This window comes from Pinus tabuliformis, chromosome 8 (assembly GCF_031772625.1).
Source record: "Pinus tabuliformis cultivar Carrire ecotype Pingquan chromosome 8, CPIR1, whole genome shotgun sequence".
Classification (NCBI taxonomy): Eukaryota; Viridiplantae; Streptophyta; class Pinopsida; order Pinales; family Pinaceae; genus Pinus; species Pinus tabuliformis.
The window spans coordinates 492,019,579-492,036,695 of NC_142294.1; the positions used below are offsets into that span (position 1 = coordinate 492,019,579).

A 17,117-nucleotide genomic window follows, 5' to 3' on the forward strand; every position below is an offset into this window, starting at 1 on the left:
TTGCTTGATAGTTGCTCCTTGGTTCTCCCACTAGGATTAGGACTATTACCTTTAGGCAAGAGTTTGAGTTGCAACAGGCATTAAGGGCACTCTTCTCTTCACTCATCTCATTTTACCGGAGTCGAGTTCATCAGGTAGCTCATCTTATCTTATAGCATGCACCCAAGTTTTCTCCCAAAATATAATTCATAGGTTGTGGAAAAAGAAGAGTTGACATGGACTTTGTACCGAAGATGTTTTTATAGCAGTGTAGACCTATGATCCTGTGTCTTGTTATATTGGTGCCCATGGTCTACAAGACTCCCTTAAGAAAGCACAAAAGAAATACCATAAAAACAAACACAAGGGATGCTCAGCAATGCAGTCATAACTACCAGACCAAAAGGCTATGTTCCAATATGAACAGAACCTTTTCTCTTTACTGCCTCTTTGTGACATTTACACTAGGGAAACAATAAAAAACAAACATGGAAACCCAAATATACCTGTCGAAACAATACCCAAGTATAGCATGTATCATGAATAGTTTGTGTGATACCCAAGATTCGCCATGTTGATTTCAAAAGCTCCATGATTTCTTCTAATTCCTAGTAAATAGGAGAAAACAATGAAGTATAAATAAGAACAACGAACAGTGATGATGGAAGTTGTAGATAAATTAGAAATACTGAACTAACAACATCCTGAAAGAAAGATAGGTGATGACAACTTTGCTTTCCATAACCTATGTAACCACCATTCACATTAAAACAAGCAGCAAGCTGATGAACAAACCTCAATAAACTTGCCCTCATCCAATGTGTCAAACACACTATATAAAAGCTTCTCATAAAGTCGAATGTTTAAATGATAACCATCTGCCCAGTGACAGACTTCCCCTGTTATATCACCTCGTGCAGGCCTCTCTGCAAGGGCAAGAGCAACTTCTCTCATAGCTTTTAAAGATTCCGTACGCTGAGTTACACCTGCTGGAGAAGGAAGACCCTAGAAGAACAAGAAAACAGATGTAAATTCTGGACCAAGCATTGGAGAAACCTCTAAATGATGTATCCAGTAGAACAATCAAGTGTCAACAAAGAAATCCTTCAAGGTAAAACTAAAATGGCATATGCCTTGTCTACCTGGCTCGATAAATGTTATCTTACATGACTGGAGAACGACACACATTTGACACCAACGATCCTAACACAATAAATAAATCCTTTGGCTGCACTGAAATACAATTAAAGGATTTGTTACCTCTCACAAGCATGTACCTCAGCTTCTTCAATCTTCATTAGGAGGACTCTCAATTCAGTTGCAATTCTTTCAGATGTATCAAGACGAACAGCAGGGTGATTCAGAAGTCCTTCTTCTAGCATATTTAGCTGACACATATGGAAAGTAAGCGGGTATTAGATAAAATAAAGCAAGAGATGAGCATCAAAGAGTGGTGATATTCCTGATACAAAATGTTGTGAGGATTCATCACCTGCCGCTTTTGCCACCGCAAATATGTTTTTTTGTCAGAGAAATCAGACTGTGACAGAAAACACAAGAGTTCCAGAGGAACCAAGAGAGTGTCCATCCGTTTGCCCACTCTACCTGTAGCAGCATGGAGCAAACCTTCCCTTGTTCTCCTATCACTGGCTTCAGAAATCTGAAATAAAGGAATGCAAAAGAAATGTGTTCATGAATCAGAAGAATTTATTTGAGTTTCACTTCATAATATGTAACATAATCCCAACATAGCATATGAGGTCCTGCAAGCAGACAGATAAGTTATTACAAAATGGAACAACTGTTGCAAAAAATAGTGGAAAAAATGCCATTTGTTTCCTTTTTTGGCCCCAGCCAAAGTCTTTTTTCTTGTGCCAAGTGTGTTTACAATCTAGAAAACCAAAATTTTAACTCGATATGAATTCCATCCATGTTTAAAATAGATGTGTTCCTTGTATGCTATAAAACAAGCAAAATATATAAACACCAATAATGGGTTCCTTGTAGGTTGAGTATCTCCATTGGTAGGCATAAAGGAGGAGAAGCAGCCGAGTGTTTAACAGAAGTTGCAGTTAAGGAAATGGATAGTCCTCTATGGACTGTATTTTTGGGCTAAAAGGGAATTAGACTTAGTTATAAAACTGCTATATCCACTTAACTAAGTACATGCAACCAAGTGGCAAACAAGATGCATTTGAAAATGAAATCACAAATTTACACAGGCAATTTCATCACAATAATAAGCTTTTCAGCATGAAAGATCATAATTCTCACTCCAACCTTTTAATTAATAAGTATAATCATAATGTGTGGAGCTTCAATAATTGGAGTCCACAATAAGGATGTACGAACCAACTAGCGCCAACTATATGGAATAGTGCCACTCTGACCATGTAAAGAGACAAAATCACCTATGTGTTCAACATGGGCAGGTGCAAACACAAATAGTCTGGGTGACTTTGTTGTATGGAGCCAAGGTAATGGATGAAACTGCTAAAATAGCTTCATGTGACAAAGGTAGGGCATAATAACAACTTCATCCATTAAAGTAGGGTTAGAATATTCCCGCAATTCTTTGTGGGGCAGGGGTTGGTGCTAGAAGTCCATGGACCTGTTGCTGCCTTGCTTACACACCTAAATTAATGTGAGAAAAATCCTCAACCCCACTAGATGTGGCCTTGGTGGAAAAGCTCAGAGAAGGGGTTGTCACCTAATCCCAACTCTCTCTATCTAGGCTCTCTCCTAGCTAAAGTGAAGGGGGTTGGACTCTAAGGATGGTTTCTAAAGGAAGCTTGTTAAACTAACAAGTTCTAGGAGATTATTAGTAGATAAGTTAGAGCATCAACCATTCAACAAATTGAGATATGTAACTTGAAGCAATGAAATGAAGAATTTAGCAAGTACAAGTAAACATGAGCATTAACATCAAAATGTGAGTAAATCAGTATAACAATATAAATATCCTGCAAGGAAATGTAAGTAGACCAGTGCCTTATGACTTTAGTAGTGCAAGTTGTGATGCAGTAATGTTTTGCAAGTAAAGATAGTATCCCAAAATGTGAAGTATTGCAAGATGTCCCAAGGAAATATACTCATTCACAAGTTTTAGGAAAGGAAATACTTGGATAAATCAATGAAGTGGAAACTAAAAGATGCTAGAATCATAGTTTTTAAAACCGGCCTAGCTAACCGGTTACTGATCTAACTGGCCAGTCAGCAGGGCCACCAGTTGGAACGGTTGAAAAACCTGGTTAAGAAGGCGTTGTGGCGAGAATTTGGCCCTAACCGGCCGGTTTAGGACAGAACCGGCCGGTTTGTAGCAAACCGGCCAGTTCTGTCCTATACCAGCCGATTACCTGCCATGCCCACAGAGGACCCACAGTGCGGCTTTTCCAAGGTAGTTTAGGGGTTTTGGAGGGAAATTAAGGGAGCTTTCCCTCCAAAAACACCCTCTCCAAGCCTTTAAGAGGCCCCTCTCCCTCTCATTTGTCTCACACATCTGATTTGGAGTGTTTATGAGCGTTTGTGAGTTTGCTTGGGAGCTTGGAGAGTGTTGAGTTTTTGCTGGAGTAGTGACGAACGATATTGATCCAACATCAGAATGGATGGAGGAGACTGAAGATCTTGTGTTTGAGGCTGATTTTGATATCGACATGGCTTTAGTGGGGGATGAAGCAGATTTTGTGGCGGCATCAGAACCAGGATCAGTAGCGGCATCAAGGAAAGGCAAAGAACCAATGGAAGGCACTAGCCGTGTAGGTCGACAAACTCGTGGTTCCATTAGGTCCACTTCCATTGTTATTGGTGGCATTGCTACTGAGGTTGCAAATCAGGCTAAGGCATCCTCAGACTCTGAACCAGATGATGTCTATGTAGCTCTTGATGATGATCCTGTGGCTAGTAGTGGTGATGAACTTGATGATTGATCATGTGTACATTGTAGACTTGTAGTAGGCCAATGGCCTCATAGCTTGCAGCATTGTTTTTGGACTTTATAGGCCATTCAGAGCCTCATTGCTTATGTATTTTGCTATTTTATCGATGATATGTACTGCACTCGGTGCCATTTTGATATATTCACCTTTACATGGTATATAAATGAGCAAACTTTGCATATTTTGTCTCTATTGGCTTGGAATCATGGTTTTAAATCTTAAAAATAATTTTGTTTCATTAAAAATTAATTATTTAATGTATTTTTCTAAAACCGGTTCGTTTAGACCAAACCAGTCCCGGTTAGACTGGTTCCGGTCGGTAAACTAGTTCATTAGGTGGACCGGTCTGGTCGCCGGTTGCGGTTTTAAAAACATTGGCTAGAATATGGCTGCAAATTAAGTGTTAAAATCAGCAAATCAGCATGAGATATGGATCAACATTACATGTGAACAAGATCATGAAATTAAACTATGAACTTAAGAGCATGAAAGAAGATATATATCAGCAAGAAGAACAAGTTATATCAGCTGCAAAATGAATTATAATCAGCTGCAAAATCAGATTAGAAATTGCTCCCAAAAGACAAGATAAAGTGAGAAGATGAATTGCTTAAATTAACCAAAGTGAGAGAGTGAAATGTTAGATCTATGGCATGTGAAAAGTGAAGATAAACTGCCGAAAACTAAGTCACCTTAAACAAAATTTCAGATCACATACATGCAAGGATCCTCTCCCAAGAGAGAGGTGGGATGCCAAGAGGATGATCCTCAAGCTCCCTCAAAGAAATTTTGTTATTTTATTAAAATGACAAAGCCCTCTAATGAAAAGAGGACTTGGATTTTTGAGGGGAGTTTACAAAGGGGCTCAAAGAGCAATTACTCCTCCTCAAAATAAACTAAATATAAAGGAAGAACAATTACAAATGCTTCCAAAAAAGTACAATGAGAAGTCCCCAAATGGGACACTTTGCTTTCCTCAAAATGTATGATTTCTCAACCAATGGGTTCTCAGAAGGAAGCTCCTTGTTATGGAAGCTGAGAGAGAGGAAAGTAGAGAAGAATTTTGACAAGAAAAGCTCCAATGACATGTTCTTGATCTTCAAGCAATGCTCCTCAAAATGAAACCTTGCAATCCTCCTAGAGATCTACACAAGCTAAGAAAGAGAAATGTTGCACACATTTTGTCAAAGTTCCAAGGAAGTAGTGGTACCATATTTTTTCTTCAAAAGATCGATATCATCAGCCATCAGTTATTGAGTCATTGTAAACCCATTCTACAAGTTTGTAATGTAAATGATGCTAGTAAGACCGTGTATGTATGTAACAACGTAGATACGCCTATTATTTTGGCAACAAATTTCATCCTAGGAGGTTTTTCGTCTCACTAATTCATCTATGTTTCTAAACACGGTTGATCGGCAAAGTTTTTCCCTCCAACCTCACCCCAATGCTAGGGTGGGATTTATCGTCAAAGTCTTAGGAGAGTCCTAGTGTTTTAGTCAAGTCTTCTGTAAAAATGATTTGGGAATAATTTAAGCTAATTGGCTAAATTATTTTATTATAAGTCACTTGGTCTATTAGATTATATTGAGATGCAAAATTGGGAAAATTAATTGAGGGTCTATAACGAACAGCCATTCCCCATTTGAGGGTTGAATTTTGTAAAATCTTATGTAAAAAATACTTTAGTGCATGGTCCCTCATACTTAGACACTATGGCTAAAATATTTAAAAGTGGAAAAATAATTAATCCCCTCAAGTGTCAATTAATTAATTGTTCTAGCAAAAATAAAAATTAATCCTAAGCCAGAAAATTAATTAATTAGAGTCGAAAATTAAATTGCTACAAAAATTAAATTTTCCAAGTGGAAAATTTCGTGGGTCTTAAAGAAATTAATTTTTGGAAGTCCCCCATTGGAAATTTCAAAAAAATTGGACGTTTGGGCCTCAAAATAATTATTTTTGAGCTAATAAAAATTGGGTTTAATGAGAAATTCGAAAATTCCTCCCAAAATAATTATTTCGAAGGCAGAGATTAAAAGATCATCAAAGATATATCAACGACCGAGATTATTTTGACAGTGATCAAGACAACTAGTCTTTATTTTCCACTTGGAGGATTTATCTATAAATTAGAGCTCATTTGTGTCTCAAGCCAACTGATCTTTGGCTAATGTAACTTTGTAAAAGTTGATGTAAAGTTATTGTCTCGTTGGGAACGTTTTGAATAATCATAATAAAAGTCTTTGGGGTGTAGTGGTCTCCCTGTTCTACTGATTTGTGGTATGTCCTGGGTACAGGCATTCATATATTGTGCTTTAAATTTTTATTAAATCGTAATTTCATTTTAGATGATAAAAACATTCTATTGATAAGTTTTGGGTTTATCTTAGGTAATCCAATTCATTGTTGTTTTAACGGTTTATTCTCGAGAAATTATATAGTGTTTGCAAGTTCCCCAGCCCTTGGGCTCCAAGTTCACAAACTGTGGGCACAAACCAACTATGTTTGGATCCTGAATATTTTATATGGTTTTCTAACTTCCTAAGGTTGTGGCTTGACATTTATTTTCGAAATACATCTAGCTATCGCCAAAATCTACAAAAAAAATATTTCTCAAAATTTCTCTAAGCATTGTACACTTGTATATTTTGTACATATAATTTTGTATAATAGATCTGTAAATTATTTTATTTTCTAACCCTTGTTTTGAGCGGGAGTTTTTTTCAGGTTTTGGAATTTTTGAAATTTTGTATATATTAGGGTTTTGGGTTATTGTAAATTTATTTGTGCAGGTGAGATTAAAGGAAGAGAGTTGGATTAGAGTTACATCTAGGCCCTTGAGGGTAAGATCTGTTATCGCTCAAACTAGCAGGTGTCCTATAAGCTGATCCTAGAGGGGAAATTGCTAGGTCAAAGGCAACAATGGAGCAATAGTCCACTATCACCTCAGCTAAAGCTCCCTACTCTTTACGGACTTTCACCGATGGGAGGAGACCCAGTATGAAGGGAATCACCTAGATAAATGAGTCAATAAAGGGCAAGGAGTGATTCCTAAAGGCATATTCGCAAGGGAGACTCAAATTGTGGTTTGCTTGCTTGAAAAGGAAGGTGTAAGGCTCTTTAAGAAGGGCCAACGGATTTCAAGGGCTAGGGTTTTGTAAACGAGACATGAAATGGAGGGGCCTAGTCCAAGAAATCTTTGTGGAAACTTGGATTCCAAGTGGTCCTTATGAAGTTGTCTTCAAGAGGTTATGAGACCACATGAGACCAAGTGGACACACAATTAGGTCAAGGGGGTGGAGTTAATCAATCAAGGGTATGCTTGACCTAATTGGGGAGGAGAAAGGGATCAAAGGAAGAGTCTTCAAAGAAAGTAATGTAATGACCCCTATGAGGCTACTAGCCTAAGGAAACCTAGGGCAAGAAACAGTCCTCGAGCTAGGGCTTGCAATATCTCGAGATCCCACCATTGGATTTGCTTGAAATTTGGAGGGCCTCTCGAACAAACTTCAACGCAAATGTGGACCAAAAATCGAAGTGTTTGGATGGATTGGTTGTGAGATAGTTGATTCCCTAGCTGATCTATGTAGGCTAGGCCTAGAAAAAAAGAGAAACGTGAGAAAAATATGCTTTTAGGTGATCACCTATGGAGGATCAGTGCCTAATCCTTTGGGGGAAAAGGATTCAAGATGATTCCAATGCTTGGAATGATTTCACTTGGTCAAGGAGGCCTTTACCACAATTTTGCATGGCAATTAGGGCATGAGACAATTGCTTCAAGGTCTTTATACTTCGATATACAATATGTGATGACTTATCGAGATAAAATTTTAACGAAATATCTCTAGGAGCATTCACTTATTCAAACATGGCCCATGACATGATGCAATGCTAATAAAAGACAAATTTCCAGCCTTTCACAAAAGAAAAGCAGCAAATTCAGCCTAGTATAGCGAAATTCCCCAGCAACATGCATGTGACATAAGAAAAAGACAAAATAGCATTAAAAGAGCACTGACATGTGAGAACAAGTATATTCAATCATCATCATATGCCAATATAGAAGCTCCAAGACAAAAATGAAGAGATCCAAACATCAAAATTCATCCTTCCATCCAATTTCATCCTCCAAAAAGAAAAGCGAAAATCCCACAAGAGAGAATGATCCAATCCAAGTGATGATGAGAGAATGAATCAACTCATCATCTATTTATACAATCTCTAATGAATTCGATTTAGCTTATTTTGGCCTCATTTAGCCCCTAGAATAAAATAATGTGCAAAATAACAAGCACTTTTGGTGAGAAGCCCACCAAACTCGCTCGATAATAAAGAAGTAAGACTCTCAAGAGAGTCAAATGATCACTAACATGTGTCGTTGGGTCTTAGAGGATGCCTAATGAAGTCCATAGGTACCATAATGTGAAATAGGACTCCAAAAAAAGTGGACAAGGGGTTGGCCCCTTGTTCTCCAAGTAATAAACCTGTGGTGCTCCCAAATGGATGTGGGGGCACACAAATGTCCTCATGGGTCTCCAAACAGATCGAAGATGCCTGTAGACCATCTGCAAGGGCTTGGATGATGATATAAGTGATGTCATATCATCATATAGATTCGGGACCATCTTCCAAGTGTATGGTAAAAGTTAAAACTATGGAGCGAGCTGGGCATGGTGAACCCGATGCATCTTCCTTGTCCAATAGGTGAACCACGAGCAATCTCTGAATGACTCTGTGTATCCATGGAATGCTATCTGCTGTTGTGGAGGCCCACGGCTCTCTACACATACCCTACATGTGCCAATGTAGCCCTCTAGAGGGTTAGGACCCCGTATAGGGAAACCAAACCCAAAATGGAGGCAATATGTCATCCTCCATAAGATCCAATGCGTCCTCTCACCCTCCAGTACACGAAGTCATTAAAGAAATCAAGTAAAAGAGTTTACAATCCATGGAAAACAGGTGGTTAATTCACAATGGCATGCCCTTCCATAGTGGGCTTTGGCATGTGAAAATGTCTCCAAGCTCAAAGGGGGGTTAATCAAGCGCCCTATTAGGTGGTTTTTGCTTCTAAAGGGGAGGGTATTTCCACGGTACCTCCTTCAAATGTTGGTGGCATGTGATAAAGTGATGGAACGAAGTAGGGGATTAAGGGGAAAACCTGAATCACATGCCATGGTAAAAGGGTAGCTAATGAAAGGGAAGCCCATACTTGGGTAAATGATGTGTAGGTGGGAGAAATTGTGGTACATGAGTTACCCTAGCCTTGATCTTTCCACCCTTCTTCATATTTCTTTTTCATTTTATGATTTTTTTCAGTTAATTGCTCGGGGCTTAAGGGAATGAGAGCATGATGTGTAAAGTATAGCAATGGATACCCCCTTTAAGGTGGAGCAGTTCATCGCCCATCAGTGGTTGGTGCAATCATGGGTTCCTGAATGATAGAGAAGGCTCATCTAGGGCCTATAGGAACCAGGGTGATGGCCATGGAAGGGGGTAGAGCTCATGTATTGGCTTTTGCCCACGTGCTAAATGTTTTTGTCCTGGCCATCTTTTGCATTTTGTGGCACAATTTCCTGTTCAATGGGGCCAATTATGCTATTTTATTTTCTTTTATTTTGCATCAACCTCCAGGCATCATTCCAGGCCCGATCCAAGGTGTGGGCAAAGGGGAGGGGGTCGCTGACCCTTTGTGGACCCAGGTGGGAGGAGAGATGAATGGGATTAGAACGAGCGGAAGGGGGATGATATATGTAGATCAGGGAGCGGGACCATGCAACCAAAATCGGGGTTTCCCATGTAGTACAATTTTTTTAAAGCCCAAAGGTCAGTAAAAGAGATCCCAAGGGACTAGGGTCCAAGGTTAACATCCAAAAGAGACCAAGGGGACAAGAGCACAGAACTAGTCCACTCTTTTCGCAAAATTCCCCCATTTATCCATGCCCAAGAGTTTCCATGATAAGTAAACTAAAATAATCAATCACCAAATGACAAGGCATACCTTTAGGTTTGGGAGGCCCACCTTCAAACATACGATCATGACAGATGGGTGAGGGACCATGTGGTTGGCTCAGCTGGCGAAGAAATGGCACAATGAGCTAGATGGTGGTTGCAAGGGGTTGTTGGTTGTTGGCTGAGAACCATCATTGGAGAAAAAATTTCTCCTAGGGATATCATTGAAAAAATGGCGGGTAAAAAGATCTAGCCTCTACAAATTTTTGCACGGCCAGCTACTCAAGAATTTTGCAGAAAAATTGAAGGATCCAAGGCAAATTCAATTTTTGGCGAGGGTTTGCAATTTTTTATGGTCTTCAGGCCCAACATCCTCCTCCAAGCTAGTTGTCTACCCTTCTAGCCTCAGCATCTAGCCTTCTTGGCCCTCTGGAAGACTTTCCCGGCCTCTAGAAGCTTAATCGATTTTTCCTCCACCCATATTGAATTGCTTTTCTAAAGTAACTACGCTTTCTCACTAGGAATAACTCGTCCTCCTTGTTGCTGCTTCTCTGAATCTAGAAAAATTCCTACCAAACAGTCTTTGCCCCTCACTGTCTCTGCTTCCTCACTAAAGCTCGAACTCTCCGGCAACTGACTGTTGCTACTTTGAAAAATCGAATTCTCCAACTGATTCCATTACCACATCAATCCCTTCTTATATCTTCCTGTTGGGACTCCAACGGCCAAGATTAAATCTGAATCGATGGCTCAGATCATTTTTGGATCGATCCGTGTGAGTTTCTAGATAATTCGCACCTTGACTTAATTAATTCAATTAATTAACCAGTTTTCCTAAGTTTAGACTTAAGAAACATTAAAAATTTGGTTAATAATCTAATTAAGTCATCTCTAGGTGGAATTTCCATAAACGATTTCTGGGTTTTGGAGATCTCATGTAGTATAGCCTCTCCACCAAATTTCGTGGCTATAACATATCCGATGCTACAAAAACTAACACCCTCAAAGTAGCTCAGACACACTCTAATACCGTGTTGTTTTTCCACGATTCTAGTGCCTAAGACAGAATCTTAAATCACTGATGCTACCAAACCAAGAATCACAATGAAACTACTTTGCACAGCGGAATATAAACATCATTAAATCTACTAGTGCACAAAATATAGACAACTTTTTACAATTTTGTAAAATAACCCAACTTCGTTATATTAATCAACCTGAATAATACAACAGTCTAGGGCTCTCATACCAGGGATAATGGCCATCATACATCCACTAGTACAAGAATACAGCACTAGGGCTTGGTGTCAGTCCATCAACAACCAATCTACCCTCAACAAAATAATCTGACCATCTAGCTGTAGCGCGCTCTCTTAGCTCCTCTCGGTTGTACCCTATACCTGCCTAGTCCTTCGGCTCCCAATCTGCAGCAACTACCTCTATCAATGCTCCAAGTCCATTGTAAAAAATTCTCATTTCCCACCCCCGTTTTCAGTTTCACCTTATTTCTCCCATATAGTTAAATGCCCTTTCCCATATCCATACATTCAAGAACTGAAAAAAAAATTTTTTGCTGAAAACACAAATTCTGGAAATTTTACAAAATGCTGGAAAATGCAGAAAAAAATAAATAAATAAAATAAAATAAAATAAATAAATAAATAAAAATAAAAATAAAATCAGCAGGTACAAACAACCATTAAAACACATTTAAACACAGATTTTTGGTCAAGGTGACCCTGGAAAAACCCCCTACAACTCTTGGGGAAAACCAGTTCGAGAGCTCTTTCTTATTTCTGGAAAATGCCTTTTACAGTGAGAAATATTCAACAAAAAATTCAGCAAACAAATTTTACAACTTATCTCGATTTCCGAGCCTCACAGCCCACTGGAAATTTCCAAACAGCAAAACAAAACACTGAAAACTGTTGTATGACTACAGTACAGACTGTACTGACAGCTGTGCGGGCTGCACGGACTGTTGTACGGACCTCGATTTTTGTGCAAAAAATCAGCTGTACGGCCCTTGATTTTTGTGCAAAAAATCTACCTTTTACTGTTTGCTCATTCAGCTGTACGGATTTGCTTAAATGTTGCCTTGGTATGTGTGCCAAGCTGCTGCCTCCTTCTCCTCCCTGTCCAGAAATCTCCCTTGCTCTCTTGCTCTCTCTTTCTCAATCTGCTCATGAAAGAATGAATTACCTTTTCCTCCTTTTCCTCCCTTAATCCAACCCTAAGTGACTTTTGGGTGATCCATAAATCCAATGGCTGAAATAGATTGAGATCTAGGGCTGAGATTAAATGTTCATTTAAATCTCACTTTCTATTTTTTAATTCACCCACTTTAATAAAGACCCACTTAGCCATTTATTTCCAAAGTCACTTTTCCTTTCTAATTTTACATTGACTTTATTAAAGTCACTTTAAAATTAGACTTTAGTAACTTTATCACTTAAAGTCACTTTTAAATTAGATTTGAATTTATAAAAATTATAAAGTCACTTTAGGAGAAAAAATAAATTCTTTTGGACACTTTTCCCTAGGCCAAAGATCAAAGCCTTAGGGAACCACTTGTCCAACTTTCAACACTCCCTCTTACCGGGGAAGGTGTTCCTCACCACACCCATCTTGTCTCTGAAGTAGTCATGCTTGCCCCGTGGTAAGGCTTTGGTAAGAATATCTGCAACCTGCTCATCAGTGGGAATATACTCAAGCTTCACAGCGCCCTTCTGAACACAGTCTCCGATGAAATGATATTTGATCCCGATATGCTTTGACCTGTCATGAAATACTGGATTCTCCGTGAGTTTAATGCAACTCTGATTATCACAGTAAATCACTGAAGGTCTCAACGGCTGACCAAATAAGCCAAACAACATCTTGCGAAGCCAGATGGCCTCACAACTAGCTAGACTCGTTGCCATATACTCTGCTTCCACTGAACTCAATGCTACTGACTACTGCTTCTGGCTTAACCATGACACTACTGCTGAACCCAACCCAAAACAGCACCCTGAAGTGCTCTTCCTATCAGAAGCACAACCTGCCCAATCAGAATCAGTGTAACCTGTCAATCTCACTCCATCCCCCTGCCTGTAGTCCAGACCATAATCCACTGTCCCCTGCAAGTACCGCAAAATGTGTTTTGCAGCCACCCAGTGAACCTTCCTAGGCTCACACATAAACTGACTCATCGTGTTGACTGCAAAACAAATATCTGGTCTAGTGTTGACCAAATATATCAAGGAACCAATCTGCCTGTACAATGTGGGATCCACCAACTCGGAATTCGAAGCATGAAGCTTCTTCCAGTTGGTGATCATCGATGTCGACATGGGTCTACAATCCTCCATGTGGAATCTGCCAAGGATGTCCACAATATACTTCCCATGCCCCAGGAAGAAATGCCCCTCCTCCTGCCACACCTCCAAACCCAAAAATTAATGCATCAAGCCGATGTCCTTCATCTCAAACTCCGCCGCAAGATCTCTCTTGCAGTGCTCTATGAGTCTCTCTGCACCTGTAATGACCAAGTCATCCACATACAGCACCAAAATGAGAGGCTCCTCACCTATCACAATAAAGTAAAGGTTCAGATCTGCCTCACTCTTTGTGAAACCCAACCCCTGCAAGTATGTATCTATCTTGGAGTACCAAGCTCTAGGAGCTTGCTTCAGGCCATAAAGGGCCTTCTTCAATCTGCACACATGGGACTCCTTCCCATGCACCTCAAAGCCCTGTGGCTGCTCAATGTGCACCTCCTCCTGTATGAAGCCATTGAGAAATGCAGTCTTCACATCCATCTGGTGGATCTTCCAACCCATCTCTGCTGCTATCGATATAATGGAGCGGATCGAAGTATATCGAGCCACGGGAGCGAAGGTCTCCTCATAATCAACTCCCTCTACCTGGAAGAATCCTCTAGCCACAAACCTTGCTTTGAATTTCTCAATGCTGCCATCTGCAACATGCTTTACCTTGTAAAGCCATCTGGAAGTAACCACGGATTTGCCCTCAGCCTCGCACCACCTCCCAAACATCATTCTTCGTGATAGAAGAAACTCCTCCTGCATGGCCTCTCTCCAAACCTACTGGCTAGCTGCCTCCTCATAGCTAGAAGGCTCAGAGTCAAGGATGCTGGTAACCATTGCCATATAGCTACAAAACCTCTCAAGTGGTCTACTCTCTCTGACCGGCCTCTTAGGCTCAGCAACAGATGTGGCATCTCTCAAGGTGTCCTGAAGCCACTTGGGCTTCCTCTTCCCTGAGTGCACTTCTCCCATAGGAGGATGAAACTCCTCCTCCCCATCATCATCAGGAGCCTGAACTCCTGACTGTCTGTCTGTTGTCCTCTTGCCTGCACCTGAACCTGTAGAAGCTGAGGTACCGTGTGAACTATCCATCAGTGGACTCCCTAGTGAACTACTCTGTGAACTGCTCTGCATGCTGCCTGGAGCACCACCCCTCTGGCTCGATGAGCCACTGCTCACTGACGGACATGACATCCTCATAGATGTACCTCCAGATCCTCTTAATCCCTGCCCATTGGATCCCTGCGACTGACTCAACCGCTGCTGAGGGTCTGGCTGATCCAGATACTCTAACTCTCGTGATCTCCTAAAAGCCCTGTCCTCCTCGAACTTCACATCCCGTCTGACAACAACTCTCCTATGTGCGGGAATGTAAATCCGAAAGTCCTTTGAGGTCTCACTGTAGCCCACAAAGATACCCTTCTCTGCGGTGGGCTCTAGTTTGGTCCTCTTCTCCTTGGGTATGTAGGAGTATGTAATGCATCCAAAGATACGAAGATGACCAATATCAGGCTTCTTCCCAGAAAAAGCCTCCTCCGGAGTCATGTGCCCCAAGGCACGATGCGGACTCCTGTTCTACAAGTAAACAGCTGTATTGCAGGCCTCTTCCCACAAGAACAATGGCAACCCCTGATCATGTAACATGGCTTTGGCAGCCCCTACGATGGATCTGTTCTTCCTCTCCACAACCCCGTTCTGCTGGGGGTTGTAAGGAACAGTGAACTCCCTCCTAATGCCTGCCTCTGCACAATAGTCAACAAACTCTCCAAGGGTGTACTCTCCTCCATTGTCTGACCTCAGGGACTTGATCTTCTGACTTGTCTGTGTCTCCACAAGAGCTCTAAACTCCTGAAACCGCTTGAAGACCTCACTCTTGGTCTTCAAGAAATAAATCCAGGTCTTCCTGGAGTGATCATCAATGAATAAAACATAGTACTCATATCCACTCAAGGAAACATGAGACATCCGACCGCTCACATTTCCGAATCAAATCAAGTATCCCAGTCGCTCTGCTGTCACTGCTGGTAAAAGGGGATTTGGCAAACTTGCCCATCGCACATCCTCTGCAAGTATCAAAGTGATCAGTACTAAAATCTGGTACACCTGTAGTGATCTCCCGCAATGTCCTCAAGGCTCCATGATACATATGTCCCATCCTGCGGTGTCAAATCTCACATAGCTCAGAACTGCTAGCTCTGCTGTCGGTACTACTGCTCAATGCCACAAGGGACTGGAATGCAAACTTTACACCTTTGCATGGCGTACACCTATCACTCTAGCTAAATCAGCTGGAGTGCCCCTGGATACATCAACACCTGTCCTCCCCTGAATAGTACCTCATATCATCTGTCCTCCAAAGCTGAGACGAATATGAGGTTCTTCCTCATCCCTGGCACATAAAGAACATCTGACACCTTCAAGGGAGGTTTGGACTCCCTCTGAAATGTCAATGTCCCCACCCCGACTGCTCTGACAACTCTGTCATCACCGAGTACTACCTCAATATCAGTGCCACTCTCTGAAAGCTCTGAGAAGTACTCACGGACTCCTGTCATGTGACGTGAAGCCCCACTGTCCACATACCAGATACCCGAAGATGCTTCGCTAATCGAGGGAAAAGCATGCTCCCTCTGAACCTATGTGGCAGGTGATCCTGCACTAGAGGACTCATACGCAGTGAACCCAAACTCTCGGTCAAAACGAACTGCAAAGTCCTCAACCTCTGCTGAAGCTACCACGTTCTGGTTCTTCCCCTTCTTCTTCTTCTTCTCCGGACACACAACTGCATAGTGTCCTATCTTTTGACAATTCCAACACTTCACCTTGGAATAGTCCTTCTGTGTGTCACCCTGTTTACCTTTACCTTTTCCTTTGCCCCCACCATTGCTTGTGGAAGCCTGCTTCTTCCCTTTGCCTTTCTTGCCTCCTGCCGACAGTGCTACATCCTCATCCTGCTCAACTGGCTTGGCTGCCCCAAGCTGACCTTTCCTGATCTCTGTCTGAATGCAATCATCCCAAAACCTCTCCCATGTGGGAAGGGTCTCACGTGCACAAACCCCATCAGCAAAGTTCATCCATGAACGGGGGAGGCCATTCACTGCAATCCGCACCAACTCAGTGGGTGGAATGTCCTCTCCAACTGCTGCCAACTCATCTCTCACATTAGTAATCTTTGTGAGATATCCAGCTGCACTATCATTACCCATCTTAATAGTCTTCAACTTCTCCTTCAAGACCATTTTCCGGTTCTCATTGGTACTCTGGTAGAGATTGGACAATGCTGTCCACATTTCATGGGCATTTCTCTTTCCTCTCACATGAGGAATGCAATCGTCTTTGACTCTGTCTAGAATCAGTCTCTTACCCTTGTTGTTCTTTTTATTATACTCAGCCAACTGAGTGGCATCAGTAGGCACAACAACAGGATTTTGTGTGGTATGCACAATGATGTCCCAGACTTCAGCCTCCTCAAAGATACTCTGCATTCTCTCCTTCCAAACGCTGTAATATGTATGCCTATCCAACCTATCCTCCACCCTCAATCCCAATCACATCCTGCTGTCCTAAACTTGAAAAAATAGCACTGTTGTAGTAAAGATAAAACCGCTATTTGTGAAAAATCAGCTTGCTGGAATTTTTTGAGTGAAAAATCAGCAGGCTGTAATTTTCTTTCTTGCTGTCCCAAACTGCACTTCAGCACTCAGCTCTGATACCATGTAAAAATTTCTCATTTCCCACCCCGGTTTTCAGTTTCACCTTATTTCTCCCATACAGTTAAATGGCCTTTCCCATATCCATACATTCAACAACTGAAAAAATAAATTTTTGCTGAAAACACAAATTCTGGAAATTTTACAGAATGCTGGAAAATGCTGAAATAAAAATCAGCAGGTACAAACAACCATTAAAACACATTTAAACACAGAGACTTTTGGTC

At 41.1% G+C, this 17,117-nt stretch overlaps 1 protein-coding gene across 4 annotated transcripts in view; it reads right to left on the reverse strand.

The window, feature by feature from the left end:
- LOC149236222 (plant/protein (DUF810)) overlaps window positions 1–17,117 on the reverse strand; it is a 371,664-nt gene that overhangs the window by 284,726 nt on the left and 69,821 nt on the right. For all 4 annotated transcript variants that reach the window (XM_089372334.1, XM_089372336.1, XM_089372335.1 and 1 more), the window contains 4 exons: window positions 1,472–1,639; window positions 1,257–1,367; window positions 775–984; window positions 486–587 (listed from right to left, as the gene is read on the reverse strand). In XM_089372334.1, the coding sequence (XP_089228460.1) occupies window positions 486–587; window positions 775–984; window positions 1,257–1,367; window positions 1,472–1,639 (591 nt within the window). The remainder of the gene's footprint in view (window positions 1–485; window positions 588–774; window positions 985–1,256; window positions 1,368–1,471; window positions 1,640–17,117) is intronic.